General features: G+C 43.5%; 1 protein-coding gene across 7 annotated transcripts in view; it reads right to left on the minus strand.

The window, feature by feature from the left end:
• Positions 1 to 613: 613 nt before the first annotated feature.
• The window catches only part of TARS3 (threonyl-tRNA synthetase 3), a 50,481-nt gene continuing 30,158 nt past the window's right edge, over positions 614 to 20,936 (minus strand). For 5 of the 7 annotated variants that reach the window (XM_081546628.1, XM_081546623.1, XM_081546622.1 and 2 more), the window contains exons 12-19: positions 19,701 to 19,863; positions 12,714 to 12,851; positions 10,964 to 11,041; positions 10,784 to 10,884; positions 5,407 to 5,511; positions 3,198 to 3,270; positions 2,449 to 2,563; positions 614 to 1,124 (exon numbers count right to left, since the gene is read on the minus strand). In XM_081546628.1, the coding sequence (XP_081402754.1) occupies positions 976 to 1,124; positions 2,449 to 2,563; positions 3,198 to 3,270; positions 5,407 to 5,511; positions 10,784 to 10,884; positions 10,964 to 11,041; positions 12,714 to 12,851; positions 19,701 to 19,863 (922 nt within the window). In that variant the 3' untranslated portion in view covers positions 614 to 975. Of the gene's footprint in view, positions 1,125 to 2,448; positions 2,564 to 3,197; positions 3,271 to 4,414; positions 4,602 to 5,397; positions 5,512 to 10,783; positions 10,885 to 10,963; positions 11,042 to 12,713; positions 12,852 to 19,700; positions 19,864 to 20,936 lie in introns of those variants that run through there. The other 2 variants (XR_014070292.1, XM_081546626.1) reach the window with 2 other exon arrangements.

Raw genomic sequence — 20,936 nt, forward strand, 5'->3', positions numbered from 1 at the left:
TGTTCTGTTTTGTCCACCACCTCTTCAGGAAGCTAAACGATCAGTGTGTACAGAAGAGAGCAGGTTTTAAATCTATTTCGAATTCCAGAGCACATAGCAAATAAAGACTGATGGAATGCAAGCTAAATTCACTACTGACATAAAGCTATTTTAATACGGTTCTGGGAAGCAAGGTATTCCTCTCAGTTAAAATCAGAAAGCCATTTGAGTCTGTAAGTCAGTGGAATGTGATCCCATCAAAAGAGCAATTTAATTGTAGGGGAGCAAATTATTATGGTAAAAACCCACAGGTGTAACCCTGGAAGCACTATGTAATACATTTTGAGTTTTTTTTCCTAAAGATAAATAAGGTTCAATTGTCATTTAGAAGCATTAAAATAGCAACTCATCCTACAGTGGAAACTACAAAAGATTACACAGCACTGAATTTCTTTGAGTTTAGAATCCTTTGTTAGTAATCCAATATTTAGTACTAGCTTCTGTTGTGATTGTAGGTTAGCTAAAACAAATTGATTCTGATTTTGAAAATAAAGTTTCAGTGTGAACTTTAGTAAAACTTTAGTTAAAAAAATACCTGAGACATAACGTTACTAGAAAATAAGATTTTCCCCCATTCAAAAAGCTTTGCAGACTTTTATTTGAGATTTATCTTTTGAAAAATCACAGTTCTTAACAGTAACATCTCATATTATTCATTTCCTAGTATTTCCCTCTTTTGATGAACATTTTCCCATTTAAGTTTCTCAAGACATTTAGGAAATTTAAAATTTCCCACCCTTGTCCTTTGTCTGTAGACACATGAGTGAGTCAGATTTTGTGGGTATCAACCACTCAGTTCCTATCTCGCTTCTCACTGTGCCCAGCAGCAGAGCTGACAGTGGGTCCCAAATTCTTAGAAGTACTAATAGTAATTAGGGAAAATGCAAGCTCAGGGGTCAAAATGAGGTTACACAGACTGAGCACAGGGAAAGGACTTCAGAATTCTTCCTCAGCATTCAGCGTATGTGACTGCTTGAGATTTTTCAATTTATCAATGGTGGAAGTTACTGAGATCTCCCCATGAATTTTGTTGTCTCTTGTTCGAACATTTACAGCATTATTTGTCTCTTCCTTTTCTCCAACCACTGTAGAAAACAAAGGGAAATAAATCTATTTTAAATCAATGCTTTACTAAATATTAAGTCAGCAGTCACATGGCTTGTGTCACATTGAGTTTCCTTCTTAGCACTAATCACCAAATATCAATCTAATGTCCATTGGGTCATCTACTGAGAGTAAGTTTCTGGAGACAAGGAATGACTTCTAATCCCGTTGGTCTATTGTCCATTTTGGAGAACACCTGTGGTGTTTATGGGGTACCAAGAGGAGCAGAGAGCTCCTACAGACTCCCCAACTCCACCTGGCACATTTGATGAATCAGGGTGGGCACTAGACACAGGTCAACCAGCTGACAGAATGTTCTAGAATATAAGTAAAAGGTCTGTTCTCGCTAGCAACCCATACTGTGAGATGATGCAGAATTCTGCAGTCATATGTCTTGCCACCTGGAAGGGAGACACTGGCCATCAAGGCGAGGGTGGGATAAAGTAGATCAAGGAAGCATAAAGAACCAAAGAAAAAGGGAACAGAAATGAGGAGAAATGGTCCTGATCAGGGTGGAGTTCCCTCCTGTCCTAGTTACTTCTCTAATGGTTCAGCTATCGAATTCTACCTTCCATGGCGTGAGACACTCTGACTCCCAATACATTTCACTGTGTATAAGCTAATGTGAAATCTCTGTCACCACAAGAAGTCTGACTGAACCATCACCAATACCCATTAAAACACTTTTGATGACAAACTGCCCATAGGACCGCCCCCTGCATATTTATTTTGCCTTCTACGGAAACTTTCAGGAGATAACCACATTGTGCCCACAGGCATGTCAATATCCGTCTCCCTTGGTTTTAAATTACTCTTACAGTCAAAATTTTAGATTCAACATCTAATTGCTCCTGTTCTTCAAGGACATTTTATTTTTTCACTTAATTCTTTTCTTTTGATCATCTTAAATTCGGAACTTTCCCTACTCATTACTTGAATCCTAAAGAGTTCTAATAAACCAGAAAAGCAAAGGATATTATTTCAGGCCTGCCACATGGCTGAAACATGAGGAGTATAATTCTACCAATAAGATCATTTATATAGTTTTTCCACTGTTGGTTTAAGATATTAATTATTGCTAATAATACTACACCATAAGATGCACATGAAGCTTCCTAAGTCTTCTTTCAGCAAATTACAGAGTATCTAGCCAGGAACACCACAGGCTTTTCTTTGTGTTTAAGTATTCAACAATTATTTGTCATAATCAAGCAGTTATACCATATTCTTTATTTTTGGTGAGATTTTTTGGAATTAAATTGGAAAAAACAAGCATTTGGGAATATACATATAAATTTAGATTACCGAAAATAAAATTATACTGAGCCAGCTGTGCATTTCGTATTTTGTTATCTAGTGTACAACCATGATCTAAGTCAACATCAGCCATGAATCCTTCCTCAAAGAAGTCACTGGATATCTACAAGACAATGAGACACTTTCATTAGTACACTGTGTAGGGTAGCGTAGTGTGGTAGCCAGCCTCCAAGATGAACCCCAGCATCCCCTCCGCCCAGTATTCACACCCTGGTGTGTCTCTTCCACCTGGTCCCAGGTTGGTCCATTTGACCACAGTGGAGAGGGAGTGATGGCGCATAAGTTCTGAGATGAGCTTAAAGGGCTGCGACCACTTCCCTAGCTGGGACCTTTGAGCTCCCAAGGGCTGTGGCCTCACCAGGCACCTGGGCCAGAGCCCACCAGCCATGATGGCTCAGATCCTGTCCCGCATAAACTGTGAGATAATACATGCCTGTTTCTTTGCTCTAAGGTACCAAGTTACACAGCAACAGATAATATAAGTATTCTTCCCTAACAGAGCCGCAAGGAAAAGAATAACTATGAGATGTTTTAAAACACCAATTTCTCAAAAACAGTAAGATATAAAGTAGCTCTTATACAGCTACGTAGACTTGACTCAGGTGTTAACTGAAAACATGGGATGGTAAATAAATGTATTAGTTATGTAATGTTTTAAGGCGTGAATAACATTCCAAGTCAATGACATTCACTGACCACATGCCAAGATTATGTACTTTAAACATCTCTGATGTTACCTGAAGTGCGTATTTTTCACAAGTTGGCCCCACAGGGATGACCATCACCTGACGAGGAGACAGCCAGAAAGGCCTGAAAAATGTAAGTAATATGTATGTTTCAAAATGACCATTTATTACAAGATTAAAAACTAACCGAAGACTTTTTTTAAAATAAGACTTCATATGAGAGCAGGTTCAGAAGAGGGGTGTAAGTCAAGCAAACTATATGGAAAAGCAGTTGAGGAGACAAAAGAGGAGATGGGGCCTTCTGATTGGAAGGGGAGGGGAAGACAGGCTGGCAGCCAGGTGAAAGAGCTAAACATCACTGACCATCTGACCCAGCAACTGCTCTCCTGAGCATCCACCCCAGGGAAGTGGAAATGTGTTTGCATGAACGTGTTTAGCCCTGCACGCTAAAATTTACAGCAGTATTCCATATCAGAGCACCAAATGCCCCAGTGCCCTTCAGCGAGTGAGTGCTCAACTGTCACCGCATACAAACACACTGACAGAAGTGACAGGGGGCCGAGGACTAGGGCTCAAGACACCTCGGACGGATCCCAAGGCAATTCCATCCAAGGAGTGGAAAAGCCAGTCTCAACGGCTGTGCACTGAGATTCCAAGCCTGTAAGACTCTGGAAATGACAGAATTATGAAGGTGGAGGCTAGATTAGTGGCTGCTGGGGATAGGGGCAGAGTAGAGCAGGAGATGTGTGGGATCCTTGTAAGTAACGGACCTGTCCTATACCAGCGGGTACACAAATTCACTCGTGTGCACAAGTGCGAGATCTGAACGAGGCTGGTAAGTGTATCGGAGTCACTTCCTGGTCATGCTGTATGTAGTTCTACAGTATGTCACCACTGGGGAAACTGGTAACAGGTGTGCTAGACCTCTGTGTATATGATTCTACAGTTATTTTCAGAATGAAAATGTTTTTCAAGATGGAAAGGTAGGGATAAGCAATGTTTGATGTGGGAAATGGCTGCTTTTTTCTTCATCACATGGATTTAGTTTAAAGGTGTAGGGAAATGCATGGAGATTATTGTGGATGGCATTCTGTGAACGCATGTTTTTATATACTTATTCTTAAATTACAAACCAAAATAATACATGTGACAAATGTAATTATATACATGATGAAACAGAGAAATATAGTAAATGCTTCCTTCTGAGCTCTGCCCTTGCCCCAGACCCAGCCACCAGCCCCAGAAAGCCGCACTCTGCACACTTCTACTTTCCATCTCGGGGTGTCTTCTGCCAGCACTCAGCAGGTGTCCAAAGGCTTGCACCGTAAACTGTGGAGGGTGTGCACGGCAGCTCCATGGGGAAGTGCACCACCCCATCTCCAGATCCCCTAGCTCTACGGCTCTTGTGAAAGACCCACCATCTCTCACTGTGGTAACTACTTACAACAGAATCAACTGGAGAGAAATACAAACAAGTTAACTCACGCTTAGGAGGCACACACATTCATATCTATACCTGTACCTGTAATGGCTTGGACACCCTGTGACACTTCAGTATGTTTCTCTAAAATCACAAATAAAATCTCGGAGACAGACACAGACTCAGGCAATATCATCCTTGTGGACCGTTTTGAGTGATCAAATCTACATTTTCCAGCCTAATTATCGCTAAGTCTGACCTTGCGGCCAAAGAAATAACTAGAGCCCACAAGTCAGTGTAACTCATACCTCTAGCCATTCTTCCCTGGGGGCACAGAGGGTGACCAGATGAACCACTGAAAGCTGCCCTCAGGGAGTTCACCTGCCCCTCCAACTCCAGGTGGGGCTGCCACTGCAGACAGCCTCTGGCTTTGGGGCCACATGTGACCCAAGTCCACATATCTCCCCCCAAGTCAGTGGTCACAGGGCTGTGAGTGGAAGAAAGGAGAGCAGGACAGCCAGCGGTGGTGTGGGGGTGGAGGCGTGCCCTGGAGTGTAGCCCACACGCGTTCCAGAAACCAGATCTTTGAAGGTTAGACACACACATGAAAAGGCTACTCTCTCATTTCACCAAGTTCCCAAAAAGGTCAATGACAGGGTTATGACACTCTGCCTTTGTTTTCTTTGTTTCCTGGTCTGGCAGATGCCACAAGAATTTTTTATTTGCTGTTTGGACACTTGCTAATTATAAGGCAGGAGCCATCATTTTTTTTCATATTAATTTTATCTTTAGACATGACTTTAAAGAACAGGAAACATGTAGCCTTCCCACATCACTCACCATTTTCCCTGGTAGTTTTCCAAGAGAATGGCTATCATTCTTTCCACTGACCCCAAAATGGCTTGGTGAATGATCACAGGGTTCTTCTTATCGTCCCCATCCTTACTGAAAAATGAAAATTGCACATGTAATGTTCTCTTCAGACTCAGGAATAACTTTATCTTCTTACCTTATATTTAAAAGTTATTTTTCCAAACTAGGTAAAACAAAAGATTCCTCATGAACTATCTTTAAGCATAAATGTGCCATGCATTAATTAGAAATAAAGGGTTTTGTCTTTCAAATTATAGTATCTTTAGTAAACCAAAGGGAAATGAAATATATCATCTAGGAAAAAGCAAGGTAATATTAGATCACTATTTCTATCACAAGTCTACTGATTATTCTAAACTACTAGCTTTAATCTAAGTTACCAGTTTACCAAGAGGCAATCTAACAAATCACATTTTAAAATTAATGTTATTTTGAACTATGGCTTACTCCACCAGTAATTTATTGAACAATTATCAAAGACATTGAAAAAATAAAATGTGTTTCTGTATTCTGTTAGAATACGTTGGTATTCCATTAATTTAGGTTAATGGTATGACCACCATGGCTGGCAAAAAATTTACCAACCTTGTCTAATTAGTATAACATAGTCATTAGTTATTAGAGAATATTGAGAACATATACAAAACTAGAGAGTGTTGTATAATGAACTCACATATATCCCTTTCTCAGGATCGGCAAACGTCAGCTCACAATCCACCTTGTTTGGTCCAAATGCGCCCACTCCTGACACCACCCGCTGTAAACACACCGCTGTGCCACCCTGTAAATGCTATGCCCCCATATTACATATCAAAATGTTCCTGGTCTAATTCCCTTTACAGACCTGAAACCTTCATGACCTGCTCCTTACATTGGAGGATTCTCTCCCCTCTTTCAAAAAAGATGTAAAAAGCAAACTATGACTGTTAACTGTAATGAAGTAACTCACTCCAAGATCTGTGCACACTCTTCCCAGGAAGATAATGTCTTCACAATGCTTACAAAGTTCTTAGGAGGAATTTTTATCTATAGGGCTGTACCAGCTAGTTACTACTAAAACTCATGTACACACAAGCAAACAAAAACAGAGAGTCATTCACTGAACTCACTTCAGGTGAGTTTTCACTGGATCTCATCCCTGCCAGTCACCTCTGCTGAGGGTCATGGCAGACTGACTAAAGGCCACGTCCTCTGTCAGAGCCAAGAGGAGTTTCCGGGTGGGGTGTGGGCCCGGATCAGTCCTGCTCATATACGTGAAGAAATGATTCACTCCACAACCTGGAACCAGTGTGGATATTCCTGAATGTCATATAATGTTTTGTGGAGGGAATGAAAGAGAAGCCACACAATCCTTTCACAGGCCTCTGGGTACCAGAAATTGCTGTCTTGTCATTTATTTTAAAAGAACTAAAATTGGGTCTAGCCTTAAGAAGGGCAAATAATGACCTAAACTATGCTTACATGGACACACTTTCAGGTAAACATTAAAATCAATGTCAAGTTCCCCCCAAATAATCCCAGTGGATTCAGCTGAAATTACATTAGATTCAAAGATACCCTTGAAGAGAATCAGTATCTTCACAATATTATTCTTCCCATTCCAATAATGTGTATGAATCTTCATTTAAGTAACTTTTTGGCCTTTAATTAAGTTTTATAGTATATACTTCATATGTGTATTATATATTTCTTATTAAGTTTATTCCTAGATATTTGCTTGGTTTTTGTTGTTGTTGTTTCTGAAATTTGTTTTCGATTGCATTTCACGGTGGGTTGTTTTTAATATATACATGAAAGCAAATTGATGTTTGCATTGACCTATTGCTAGGTACCCTACTTAACTCTATTATCAGTTTTAATTTTTCCTCCATCTGATCCTGTTGGATTTCTTGACATCTTAGCATCTACATATAGTGATGATTTTGTCTCTTTTTTCAATGTGTCTACATATCCCAGCACAACTGCGAGTAAAAGTACAAACAGGCTATTTGCCTTATTCTTAAATAAGTCAATATGTTATCACTGTTTTCTAAATAGATATTTTTTATAGTGATAGGAAAATTTATTTCCTTTCCTTTCACTGGAATGAATTACATTTTACCCAATGCCTTTCAGTACTATTGAAGGTAATGGGTGGCAATATGCCTCTTCATGTTAAACCTTGCTTTCTTGGGTAGAAAACTTACTTGATCAAGATAATGACCTCACTGCTCCTCCCTCCTTCTCTCCTCATATTTAAGCCACAACAGATCACACTGGTTCGGCCTCCAAAATAAACCCTGTATACCTCTACTTTTCTCATTTCTACTATTACAGCCACCTTGTTATAACTGTCATCTCTTACCTTGTCTTCAGACCACTGCTTCCACTTATGCTCTCCAGTCCCTGTCATCCACACAACACCTAGGATGATGGATGGATGGATGGATAGATGGGTGGATGGATAGGTGGATGGGTGGATGGATAGATGGGTGGGTGGGTGGATGGATGAGGATAGATGGATGGGTAGATGGGTGGATGGATGGAAGGATGCTGGCTTGCCTGATCTGCTTCTTTTCCACATCCCCTTTAGATGGCCAGAAGTATTCAAATTTTGTTAAACTAGTTGGGCCATTACAGCATAAATAAAGTCCCCCTACTCCTAATTTTATTAATAGTAGGTTATTGGGGAAAGATGGTTTTGCAAATATAAACTCCAGACACAATCTTTTCCAAAAGGCCCAAATTTATTCTTGAAGTTTCTGTGCTTTCCCCTTTACTCTCCGATAATTTTTACTCTTCTCATGTCCTGGTGTAACTCCATATGAACACTGCAACCATTCCTTCAGCTCTTTACTTTCTCCCAGGACCTAACTCTGAGTGTAGTTCTATAACTATTAATTAAAACACAACACAGGGAATCCAAAATGAAATTACTGTTGGTTGAACACAAACTGAGATCAACCCATAATATCATATGCTCTGGGGAACTGGTAGTTGTTCATTTATTATAAGAATCTTATCAGGAAAATAGTCTAATAAAAATTATTAGATTTAAAATATGCCAATAATTTTTCCTTTCTTGCCTTAGTAACTTTTGAGTGAAAGAGATCTCCACACATTGTCTAATCAACACTACACCTAAAATTGGACATGGTGAGAAGAGGAGCATTTAAAGGAAGGAGGTTGTGATTTTGTCTAATTCAAGGCAGGGGAATGTCTTTGAAAAGAAGCTGGCTCCAGGGTGGAATGAAGTAAGCATGCCACACCCAGCACTCTCACTGGACACAGACGTGGACCCAAGAGAGAACGAAAGGGCTGGGAGAACTGAGTTATGCCCAAGAAGACCCAAACCTCAAGTGCCACCAAACCAGCACTTAGGTTTTTATAATTTTGTCTTCCCTTTTGTGAGACCTGGAGATAAAGACAGTCCACAACCAAGAATACACACCAGGTGCAGACAGGAAAAGCTTCGGGAGAAATCCTTGCTTTCTGGCCAAGAGCCAGAAAAATAACCAATAAGTCTCAGAAAGAGCGGAGTGGGGGGTCCTGGGGTTTCCTTCTGTTTCTTTTTCCTGCTATCTTCCTCCAGCCTCCAGCATCCCCACTGTGCACAGAGAGTAAACAGGCACCTAAAGCTCTGAGGCAGGGACCCTTCTCTCTGACCAGACAGCCTTGAGCCCAGGTGCACGGGGTGAGTCCCTGCGCTTTCTGGCTCCGATGCCTGGTGTGTGACACAGAGTCTGGGAAGAGCATGTGGGGCAGGGAAGCTAAAGCCCAGCCTCCTGGCCATGGACTGCAGAAAGGACTTCAGGAAAATCAGACAGCAGGGGGTGTGGGAGAGTTGCCTGGCCTCACCACTCACCGCGTGTATAAGGACCTGATCCAACAGCACACAGAAGCCTTGAGAACCGAGCTGTGGGACCTGGATCTGGGGTGGCGCACACAGGACAGGAGGCCCCACCGATGCTGAGATCCAGGAATACTCGAGTCCTTCGCAGTGATGGGTACCACGGGCCTCCCTGGGCTTTGGATATGGATACAGAGGGCTGAGTACATAGTACATAGGCCTGGCGAACTAAGCTGACATTGCAGCCACAGAAGGAGGGCTGGAAATTACAGCTTGAACCTGCCCAGGCACAATGACTGCTATAAAATCAATAATCTGCTTAGGACTGAAACAAGACCCAGGGCTTCCCTGGTGGCTCAATGGTGAAGAATCTGCCTTCCAATGCAGGAGACATGGGTTTGATTCCTGGTCTGGGAAGATCCTACATGCCGCGGAGCAACTAAGCCCGTGCACCACAACTACTGAGCCTGTGCTCTAGAGCCTGGGGAGCTGCAACTACTGAAGCCCACACACCCTAGAGCCTGTGTTCCACAACAAGAGAAGCCACCACAACAAGAAGCACATGCACGATGACCGAAAGTAGCCTTCGCTACAGCAACAAAGACCCAGAACAGCCAAGATAAATCAATAAAAAAATTGTTATAGAAAAAAGAAACAAAACCCAGCATCTCATAGGATAATATTAACAATATCTGGGATGCAGTCCAAAATCACTCAGCATAAGCATCACCAGGAAAGTCACAATTCTGAACAGATTATGGAAAGAGAGTAAGAGTAACTCTGCCGTGGGGAAACCTGGCAAATTCTATTTGATCTGAGCACTGGTGACAGGTCACCTTGCTGCCACGCACGCTCTTGACAGGAGATGCCACCCTCAAAGGTGACATACAGCATGACCGCACGTGTGTGACCTTCTGGGTAAGTGAAGGAGAGCAGGCCACTGGCTGCTAGGGGCTGGAGGGGAGGGTGTGACCACAGAGGAACAGGAGTGTGCTGGTCTGACGGATCACAATGGGGGTGGTGGGCACTGCTCCATACAATGATAAAACTTACACAACTATACACACACACAGACACACAGAGACTCACACACACATACAACATACATATATACGAAATCGACTTTACTGTGTATTGAGAAAAAATTTTAAAGTTGCTTGTTTGCAGTGATGAAATGGCCTTTTCTGTCTGCTCTCCTGGGCAAACACCTTGTCCTGGACACACAGACCCAGGATCAGCCTGTACAAAGCCCCCTCCTCCACCTCAGGGAGACGTCACCATCTGGGGTGTGTTTCTACATCCTCTGTTCACTGCTCTAATCTTCGTCATCCCACTGACCAGGGCCTGAGGAAACTAAGGCTGACCTCCAACAAGATAAGAAGCAGGTGAACAAATACACCAATACAAATGCACTGTACACAGACAGACATTCACTGATGCTCGTTCTTATGTTGCTAAGGCGTGAGTGACAGTATTTAAGACATCAGTCCTGTGTTATTCATCACAGTCACTTACCTCACATATGTAAGGTTAAATCTTATAGGCAGTTGAAAGTCCAGCTGGATTGTAGCACATTGATGGTATCTGCCAAGAGCATCCTTGATTTCTATATCAATCTGTAAATTCAAAGATGTTTGCTTAGACACAGTTTTTACTTTCCAGTTTTACTCTTTTTGAGGCATACCGCCTACTTACTTTAGGACCATAAAATGCTCCGTCTCCAGGGTTTATCTTCCATGGTTTCCCAAATTCCATCAAGCTATTCTGTAGTTGCTATTTTTTAATAAGAAGAGAACATTAATAACTTCCACTTCATTGTACATTTTCTTTTTGTCCTATAACTCAAAATAGTAAGTCACTGTCAATTTTCACTACATTCCATATTAGTTCCACTTGCTCTCACTGAGCCTCTCTTACAGTCAGTAAACTCTGGGTGAGGACAAAGGAAAATGACTAAGATGGTGCCTGCTCTCAAGAAACAGACATTTTAACTGGGGGAGAAAGGATCACTCACTGACACGTCCAGTGAATCCCAGTGCAATTTAGGGGGAACTCAGGCTCATCTGCCCCTGCAGCCCCGCCACCTCACACTCCCAGCCCCTCTCAGGAGGGACCCTGCACAGTAAAGGGCGAGCAGGCTCTGCTCTGCCCCTCGTGCACTCCGTGGACAGGTGTAAGAAGACCTGGGGTGGGGGCAGGCTGTGCACTCTCTTTTGCTCTCCCCCATCTCTGTGCCTGTGGCTGGTGGGCAGCGCCCCTGGTGACCCATGGGGTGTGGAAGTGGGAGGCCCTCCATTGTCTGCAGACTAAGCCGCGTACAGTCCTTCCAACCAGCTGGCAGTGGAGACACCCATCCATGCTGACGGGGCCAGATGTGCACACAACAGTAGGGTCAGGGCACTCTGGGTCTTCTGGACACTCCCTCCCTGTGGAAGCAGCTTCTCTGGGTAGCATCCAGGCTTCTGTCAGAACAGCAGCCAGACTCCTATCACTGTCCCCGTGCACTGGGACCCGAATGGTGACGCTGCGGGTGGAGCACCCTGAGGGGGTCACCCTGGGGGTGGAGGGCCCCGAGGAGGTGACCCTTGGGGTGAAGAACCCTGAAGGGGTGACCTTGGGGGTGGAGCAACCAGAGGGGGTGACCCTGGGGGTGGAGTGTTTCTGAAGGGACTTTGGTGAGTGTTCTCAGACAAAGTGAGGCCCAGCTACAGCAGCTGAGGGAGGGGAGGAGTTTCAGGGAATTAAAATTTTTTTAAAAAGCCAGGTTTGGGGGAAGAGCATACAGCAGAAGCCTCTGAGGACACAGGGATTGGGAGGCCCAGCTGGAGAGCCCGAGGGTCAGAAAGCTTCGGGTTTATGCAAGGTCTGGCCAGGGCTGGAACCACTGCTCCTAGGCCTGGCCATATACACTGCCCAGCACCCCTTCTCCCTGCCGTCTATCTGTCCTGTCCCACATTCGCCACGTCTCTGGGTTCCAGGAGCGCTGGGGTCTAGACTGTGGTACTTGCTGGGCTCTGGACACAGTTGTCTGCTTATGGTGTGTGGGTGGGGCTGGAGTGCTCTTAATGACTCATTACTACTCTGGAAAGTAGGACAGAGAGAGGCTGGGGTTAATCTGGCTCCAAGGAGCTGAGGGACCTACATTGGTCCCACGGGCAGAGGTCAGACCAGAGCTGCTGAAAAAGGAGCCAGAGGATTTCTTGAAAAACTTATGAAATTGGTTATTAGGAAGCAGCACTGAAAAGACTACGAACAAAAACCTGATATAAACTAAAGTGTGAAACAAATGTTAGGTATCGTTCTTACCGGTGTTTGAAGAAAACTGGATTGATTGTGTTCTACAATTAGCACATTTATCCCAAACTTCCCAGTCTTTAATTTCCACCACAAAGCATCACAACTTCATGAAAGGTAAAATGAAAGGTAACGCTTTGCTTCTCCCTACCGTTTCAGCTTCATCCCATAACTCAATCTCTCCCAGGAAGTTTTCAGGTCTTGTTGACAAATTTAATTGAAAGGAGAAGCCAAACGTTGAGTAAACAGACTGCAGAAACTGCAAACACCCTTTTATCTCCTCTTCAATCTGAAATTAGAGCAAATGAGAAATTAAATCCATTTACAGCATTAAAGAAAATTCTTCCTGTCAGCTAGAAATAAAGTGCACTTTTACTGTGGAGGACAGTCCATGGCACTGTTTGCCTTGTTGTCTTTTTCTCACTGGAATATTCACAGGACACCTGCCAGATGCCCATATGCACCTCCAGGCTGCTGGTCCAGCACAGGACCGGGCAAAGACACAGGCAAGGGTGCCTCTCCGTGCACATGCCACCCAGGAGGAAGAGCAGCTGGCCAGAGGAGGTGATGCCCAAGCTGCACCCAGAAGAGAGGTGAGAGTCCTCCAATGTGGCCAGGGCAAGAAACCCCTTGAGCACAGGAAACATGGAGGGTGAAGGCCCAGAGGACGGAGGAGTGAGTGAAAGCAGGCCAGCCGTGGGAGCTGCCCGTGACTGGGCAGAAGGCAGAGAGGGAGTACACAGGACGGAGGCAGGCCAGGGCTGGAGGAAATCCAGTGCTTCCAGAACCAGGGTGAAGGCTGCACTTTTGAGCCAGCGAGCAGTGAGAAGCGGCGCAGAGGAACAACACAGCTCACCATGATTGTTTGAATCTGGGAAACTGATCAGCAAGATGAGAAGAACAGCCCATCTGGGAGTTCCTGGGATCCTTCAGGAGCAGGAGGCTGGTGCTGGAAACAATTGGCTGAAACAGGGGTAGGCTGCATCTGCAGGACACCTGTCCTTGTTCACTAACAGACAGTGATTGCCTGCAGAGTTAGCACTGTGCCGGATGCAGGGAAATAAGGAATGAATGAAATTATTCAGGAATAACATGCTCAGGAAGAGCGATCCACGGGGCTTGTGATAAACTGGACATGAGACTTGAAAATCCGGCCTGGGTTCCTGGCCGGGGCCATGGAGAAGGTGCTGGTGTGTCGCTGAAAGGAGAGGACGTGGGGAGAGAGGCAGAAGAGGGGCTAGCACTGGACCTGGCCTCCATGAGGGTGCGTGTGATGGCCAAGCAGAAACGTCCCCTGGAGGGCTGGGGTCTGGAGCTCACAGGGACAGCTGAGATATAACAGCTGAGGTTAGCAGAGGGACTGAAGCCAGAGAATGAGCGCAGGGTGACAAGAGCAGGGCTGAGCTGAGAGGTCGAAAGAGGAGGAAGACGACCACTTCTAAGTGTGACTGAGATGAGGCAGCAAAAACATAGATGCAGAGAAAAGGTACCAGCAAGGGTCTGCTTCTGTCCTGTCACTGTGGATTAGGTTTGCAGATTTTCATCAGTGGAACCACATGTCCATGCTATTTTCTTTCAGTTTTTACACTCGGTGCTTCCCCACTGGCACTAGTGGTAAAGAATCCGCCTGCCAATGCAGCAGACGCCAGACGTGGTTTGATCCCTCAGGAAGATCCCCTGGAGAAGGAAATGGCAACCCATTCCAGTGTTCTTGCCTGGAGAAATTCCATGGACAGAGAAGCCTGGCGTGCTGTAGTCCATGGGGTTGCAAAGAGTCAGACACGACTGAGCGACTGAACCTAACAGTAAATGATTATTTCGAGATCCATCCATGCTGCAGTGTCAGCAGCAGATCACTCTCTTTCCTGCTGAGCAGCTGTCTACTCTGTGGATGCACCACTGTTCCTTTACACACTCACCAGTCACTGAGCTGTTTCTACATTTCAACGACTTCAAACAAAGCTGCTCTGAACATGTGTGTACAAGTCTTTGTATGGATGTGTGCTTTGTTTTTCTCTTGGGAAAAGAAAAGGAGTAAGATGGCTGGGACATATGGTAGGTGCGTGTTTCACTTTAAGAAACTGCCAAACTATTTCTCAGAGGAACTGTACCATCTTCAACCTCCACAACTGGTGAGAGGGAGATCTAGTGCCTCCACACACTCAACACATGTCAGAGTCAGTCTCTGAAATGTCAGCGATTTTGCAGGCATAGAGGCAGCTCACAGGGCATCAATCTCCATTTCCTCAGTAACCGATGATCCTTAACATTAACATTCACGTGCTTCTTTGCCATCTGCTTAGTTCCTTAGGTGTGAACCTTCTCTTGTACATATTCTTAGGTAAATTGAATGGTCACATCTTTTTGCCCATTTTTTAAAGTTAAACTTTTTATTTTGAGGTTCACATGCAGTTTCAAGAAGTAAGACAGGGATCCTTGAGCCATTTACTCAGTGTCCCCAATGGTGATATAATTTTTGCTTTAATCATCAGATGTAATGCAGAAAACTCAAAAGAAAAAGGAAAAGTAATATTTATTGTAGTTAACTGAGCTTCCCTGGTGGCTCAGCAGTAAAGAAATCTGCCTGCCAATGCAGGAGACGTGAGTTCAGTTCCTGGTCCAGAAAATTCCTCTAGAGAAGGAACCCATTCCAATATTCTTGCCTGGGAAATCCCATGGACAGAGGAGCCTGGCGGGCTACGGTCCATGGGGTTGCAAAAGAGTTGGAGACAACTAAGTGACTAAACGACAGCAAAAAATTGTACTTACCATGTTTCATTTTTAGTTCTTTCTTCATTCTGAATGTTCTGAGACTCTTTTTTTTTTTTAATTTTCTTTCTCTTTAGAGAAAGTCCTATAGCAATCTTTTAAGGTAGATCTAATGTCTTGATTTCACTTTCATCACTGAGAGATTGTTTTTTGGGGATATAGAATTCTGGTTTAACAGTCATATCAGCATTTGGAAAATGCTGTGACTCTTTCTTCTGGCCTCTGAATTTTGTTTTTTAAATTTTTATTGGAGTATAGCTGCTTTTCAGTGTTGTGTTAGTTTCTGCTCTACAGCAAAGTGATTCAGTCACATGTGTACATATATCCCCTTTGCCACCACAGCGCATTGAGTGCCCCATGCTATACAGTAGGTTATATTTCATTTTGATAAGAAATCTGCTGTTATTTCATTTTTAATTTTTTTCTTGAAGGTAAGGTATCACTTCTTTCTGTTTTCATGTTTTTCTTTATGGTTTTCGTAAGTTTGGCTCTACTGTATCTAATATTTCTTTGTTGTTGTTTAGTCACTAAGTCGTGTCTGATCTTTGGTGACCACACGGACTGTAGCCTGCCAGGCTCCTCCTCTGTCCATGGGATTTCCCAGGTGAGAATATTGGAGTGTATAGCCATTTTCTTCTCCAGGAGATCTTCCTGACCCAGCGATCAAATCCATGTCTACTGCATTGGCAGATGGGTTCTTTACCACTGCGCCACCTGGTTTGGGTTTATCCTGCTTGGACTTTCTCAGCTACTTGAATCTGTAAACTTATGGCTTTTGCCTAACGTGGCCAGCCAGTTTTCAGCCATTACCTCTTTGAGTACTTCTTCACTTCCACCCTACTCCATTTTTCCAGAACTCTGGTGACATATATATTAGGCATTTGTTATAGTCCCACTGGTCTCTGAGGTTCTGTTTATTTTTCTCTCAGTCTCTTTTCTGTTTTTTCAGCTGGCGTCAATTCTATTGGTGTTTTCAAGTTCACTGATTCTTTTCTGTCCCCTCCATTCTTCTCATGAATCCATCCACTGAATATTTCATTTGGTTATTACACTTTTCAGTTCTAAAATCTCCATTTGGTTCTTTATATCTTCTATTTCCTGAGATTTTTTAAATTTTGCATTTGTTCCAAGTGTGTCTGTAATTGCTTATCGAGGCATTTTTATGGTGGCCTCACCAGATAATTCAAACAACCCTAGCATCTCCACAGCAGGGTGCCTACACTGCCCTTTTTCATCCAAGTTGAGATTTTTCTTCTTCTTGACATGGTGACTGATTTCTGAAATCTGGACATTTTGGCTATTATAAGACTTTGGATTTTATTTAAATTACCTGTTTTAGCTGTCTTCCATGGACTCTACCCCAACAGGGAGGGAGGACTGCCTGTTTATTGCAAAGCGGGAGCACATGTCAGGGTTTCCCACTGGGGACTGGGAGGAAGGCCGGGGCTCCCTGTTACTGCTGGGTGACAGCAAGAGTTCTACACCCTGGTAGGCTTCTCCAATGACACTCTGGCTAGGAGCGGCCAGAGTGTCCTGGTACCACTCCTCATGTGGCTTCTACTGACCCCAAGGTGTGGCCTCATCACTGAGGAGTGCTGGCGGGAGTCTCATCTCCCCACTCAAGCAGGTAGTGGAGGCAGCACCGTGTGACTGCCAGGTGAAGGTGGAAGTCCAGGCACCACTTAGTCACCGCTGACAATACAGGGTGGGTGTAGGGGTTCCCCGTTAATGTCTGCCAGGAATGAGCAGAATTTGGCATGACTCCTTCTGTAAGTGTTTGGTAGAATTCCCTAGTGATTCCTTCTGGGCCTGGAGTGTTCTTGGTGGAAAGGTTGCTAACTACCAACTCAACTTCTTTCATAAACAAAGGACTACTCAGATTATCTATCTCTTCTTCAGTAAAATTTGGTAGCTTGTGTTTTTCAAAGAATTTGTTCATTTAATTTGTCAAATTAACTGGCATAAGCACGTTCATACTATTACCTTATTATCCTTTTTTGGCTACACATTGTTGATTGTGGGATCTTGGTTCCCGAACCAGGGATCAAACCCAGGCCCCAGGCAGTGAGAGCATGGAGATCTAACCACTAGACTACCAGGGAATTTTCCAGTCTTGATATTTTTAATTAGTTTTCTCTCTGACAAAACTAAAGGTTTATGAACTTTATTCATCTAGGAGACCCAGCCTCTGGGTTGATATTGCATATTGTTTTTCTTTTTTCTATTTCACTGATTTCTTTTCTGTTATTATTTTCTTTTTTCTGCTTATCTCTAATGTAATTTGCTCTTTTTCTAGTCTATTAAGTAGAAGTTGAGGCTACCTCTTTGAAAACATTCTTCTTTTCTAATGCGGGTGTTCCTCTAAAGTACCATTTTAATGGCATCCCACAAATCCTGATATATTGTGTTTCTTTTACATTTCATTTGGTATAGAGCTGACCCTTGAACAAGGCTGGAGTTAGGAGTACTGGCCCCTCACACAATGAAAAACCCACACATAACTGTACAGTTGGCCCTCGGTTTGCAGTTGTACACCTGCAGATTTAGCTAACTGTGACTCACAGAGCAGTGTTGTATGTATTCATAAAAACTGCTGTGCAGAAATAGGGGCAGTTCAAACTTGTGTTGTGCACAGGTTAGTGTACAATATTTTCTAATTTCCTTTGATTTCCTATTTGACACATGATTATTTAGAAGTGCATGATTCACTTTCCAAATATTTGGGGATTTTCCAGATAGTTTTCTGTTATTGATTTCTACCTTAATTTCAAAGCAGCCAGAGAACTTTTTAAAAACTATTTATTAAATTTTTTTTTTGCCTGTGCTGGGTCTTCATTGCTGCACAGGCTTTTTCCCTAGTGGTAAGCAGGGCCCACTCTCTAGTTGCAGTGCACGGGCTTCTCACTGCAGTCACTTCTCTTGTGGAGCATGGGCTCTAGGGTGTATGGACACAGCAGCTGGGGCTTCCAGGCTTCAGAGCACAAGCTCTAGTTGTGGCACACAAGGTTAGCTGCCCACAGCATGTGGGATCTTAGTTCTCAGACCAGGGATCAAACCCATGTCTCCTGCATTGACATGCAGATTCTTTACCACTGAGCCACCAGGGAAGCCCCAGAGAACATATTCTGCATGAACTGAATCCCTTTAAATTTACTGAGACTCATTTTACGGCCTAGAATATGGTCTATCTTGGAAAATGTCCTGTGGACACTTTCAAAGAATGTGTACTCCATTGTTATTGATTGGAGGGGTCTATAACTGTCTATTAGGTCAAACCATTTAATAGTGGCCCTTTGCATGACAATTTGAATTTGAATTAAGATAAAAACCTGAAAAAGTAAATTCTAACTTCCAGGCAAAACTGAAAAACAAACACATCCAAAATTTCACCAATACCCTTAAAATAATGTTACTTAATAATTAATGTTAATAAAGTTGGAAGAAGCTTAAAAGAAAAAAAAATAAACTTCATGTCAAGAAAAACAAACAACCCAATCAAAAAATGGGCAGAAGACCTAAACAGACATTTCTCTAAAGAGGACATAAAAATAGCCAACAGGCACATGAAAAAATGCTTAACATCAATAATTATTAGAGAAATGCAAATGAAAACTACAATGAGGTATCACCTCATACCATTAAGAATGGCCATCATCAAAATGTCTATAAAATAATAAATGCTGGAGAGGGTGTGGAGAAAAGGGAACCCTCCTACACTGTTGCTGGAATATAAATTGGTACAGTCACTATAAGGAACAGTATGGAGCATCCTTAAAAAGCTAAAAATAGAGTTGTCATATGATCCAGCAATTCCACTCCTGGACATATATCCAGAAGATGAAAACCCTAATTTGAAAAGATACATGCACCCCAATGTTCACTGCAGCACTATTCACAATAGCCAACATATGGAGGCAAACTAAACGACCACTGACAGAGGAATGGATAAAGCAGATATGGCACATATCTACAATGAAATATTACTCAGCCATAAAGAGAAAGAAATGATGCCATTTGCAGCAACATGGATAAACCTAGAGATCATCATACTAAGTGCAGTAAGTCAGACAGAGAAAGACAAAATTCATATGAGATCATTTATATGTGGAATCTAAAAAAATGATACAAAAGAATGTGTTGGAACTGATGGGACCTCAGAGACTAGACTGAACAACTCAGTTCATAGCAACTCTGAAAGACCCAGCAATGTGTCTAAGGCAGCCACACTGGACCCATGCTGACCACACCTCCCTGAGTCCCCGTTTACCTGCCCTAACGTGGACCCGTGCTGACCACGCCTCCCCGAGTCCCCGTTTACCTACTCCACCACGGACCTGTGCTGACCATGCCTCCCTGAGTTCCAGTCTACCTGCTCCACTGTGCAAAAGATGTGAGCGTCATCCTGCTGGAAGCGCCTGACACAGGTCAAGCCACTCAGAGCTCCTGATGGTTCATTCCTGTGAAGAACCCCGAAGTCAGCAAGTCTGATCGGCATTTCCCTCCAAGACCGTGGACGATGGGCAAACATCAGACTAGAAAAGACACAGGGGCACACAGTGTTTCCTTACCACAGAAGAGATGCAGTAACCATTTGAATGTTAGTTCAGTTCAGTTCAGTTCAGTCGCTCAGTCGTGTCCGACTCTCTGCGACCCCATGAATTGCAGCACGCCAGGCCTCTCTGTCCATCACCAACTCCCGGAGTCTACTCAAACCCATGTTCATCGAGTCGGTGATGCCATCCAACCATCTCATCCTCTGTCGTCCCCTTCTCCTCCCGCCCCCAATCCTACCCAGCATTAGGGTCTTTTCCAATGAGTCAACCCTTCGCATGAGGTGGCCAAAGTACTGGAGCTTCAGCTTCAACATCAGACCTTCCAATGAACACCCAGGATTGATCTCCTTTAGGATGGATTGATTGGATCTCCTTGCAGTCCAAGGGACTCTCAAGAGTCTTCTCCAACACCACAGTTCAAAAGCATCAATTCTGCGGCGCTCAGCTTTCTTCACTGTCCAACTCTCACATCCATACATGACCACTGGAAAAACCATAGCCTTGACTAGACGGACTTTTGTTGGCAAAGTAATGTCTCTGCTTTTAAACATGCTATCTAGGTTGGCCATAACCTTCCTTCCAAGGAGTAAGCGTCTTTTAATTTCATGGCTGCAGTCACCATCAGCAGTGATTCTGGAGCCCAAAAAAGTAAAGTCTGACACTGTTTCCACTGTTTCCCCATCTATTTCCCATGGAGTGATGGGACCAGATGCCATGATCTTAGTTAGTAAGTTAACAATAAATGACTCAGGATTTGTAAACACCTGATTCTGGTTCTTAGATCACCAATTAAAAGAAATTTCTTCTCCCATGAATTACTGAACACTGTATTTACATCACTGCACACTCTGAGAAAGAACCCAATCATCTCCTCCGGAAATACTGCTCCCTATTCTCATTCACCCATTTGCACTAACCATCTACAATCCATTTCAAAGGCTACTTCCTAAGTGAGGCAGCCCTGGACACTCCCCAGAAGGGCTGGTCAGTCGAGCCTCAGGCTCCAAGAACAGCCAGAATTGCCTCAGTTTTGACACTGGTCTTACTTTTTC

This window comes from Giraffa tippelskirchi, chromosome 12, assembly GCF_054371585.1.
Source record: "Giraffa tippelskirchi isolate mGirTip1 chromosome 12, T2T-mGirTip1v1.2.pri, whole genome shotgun sequence".
NCBI lineage: Eukaryota > Metazoa > Chordata > Mammalia > Artiodactyla > Giraffidae > Giraffa > Giraffa tippelskirchi.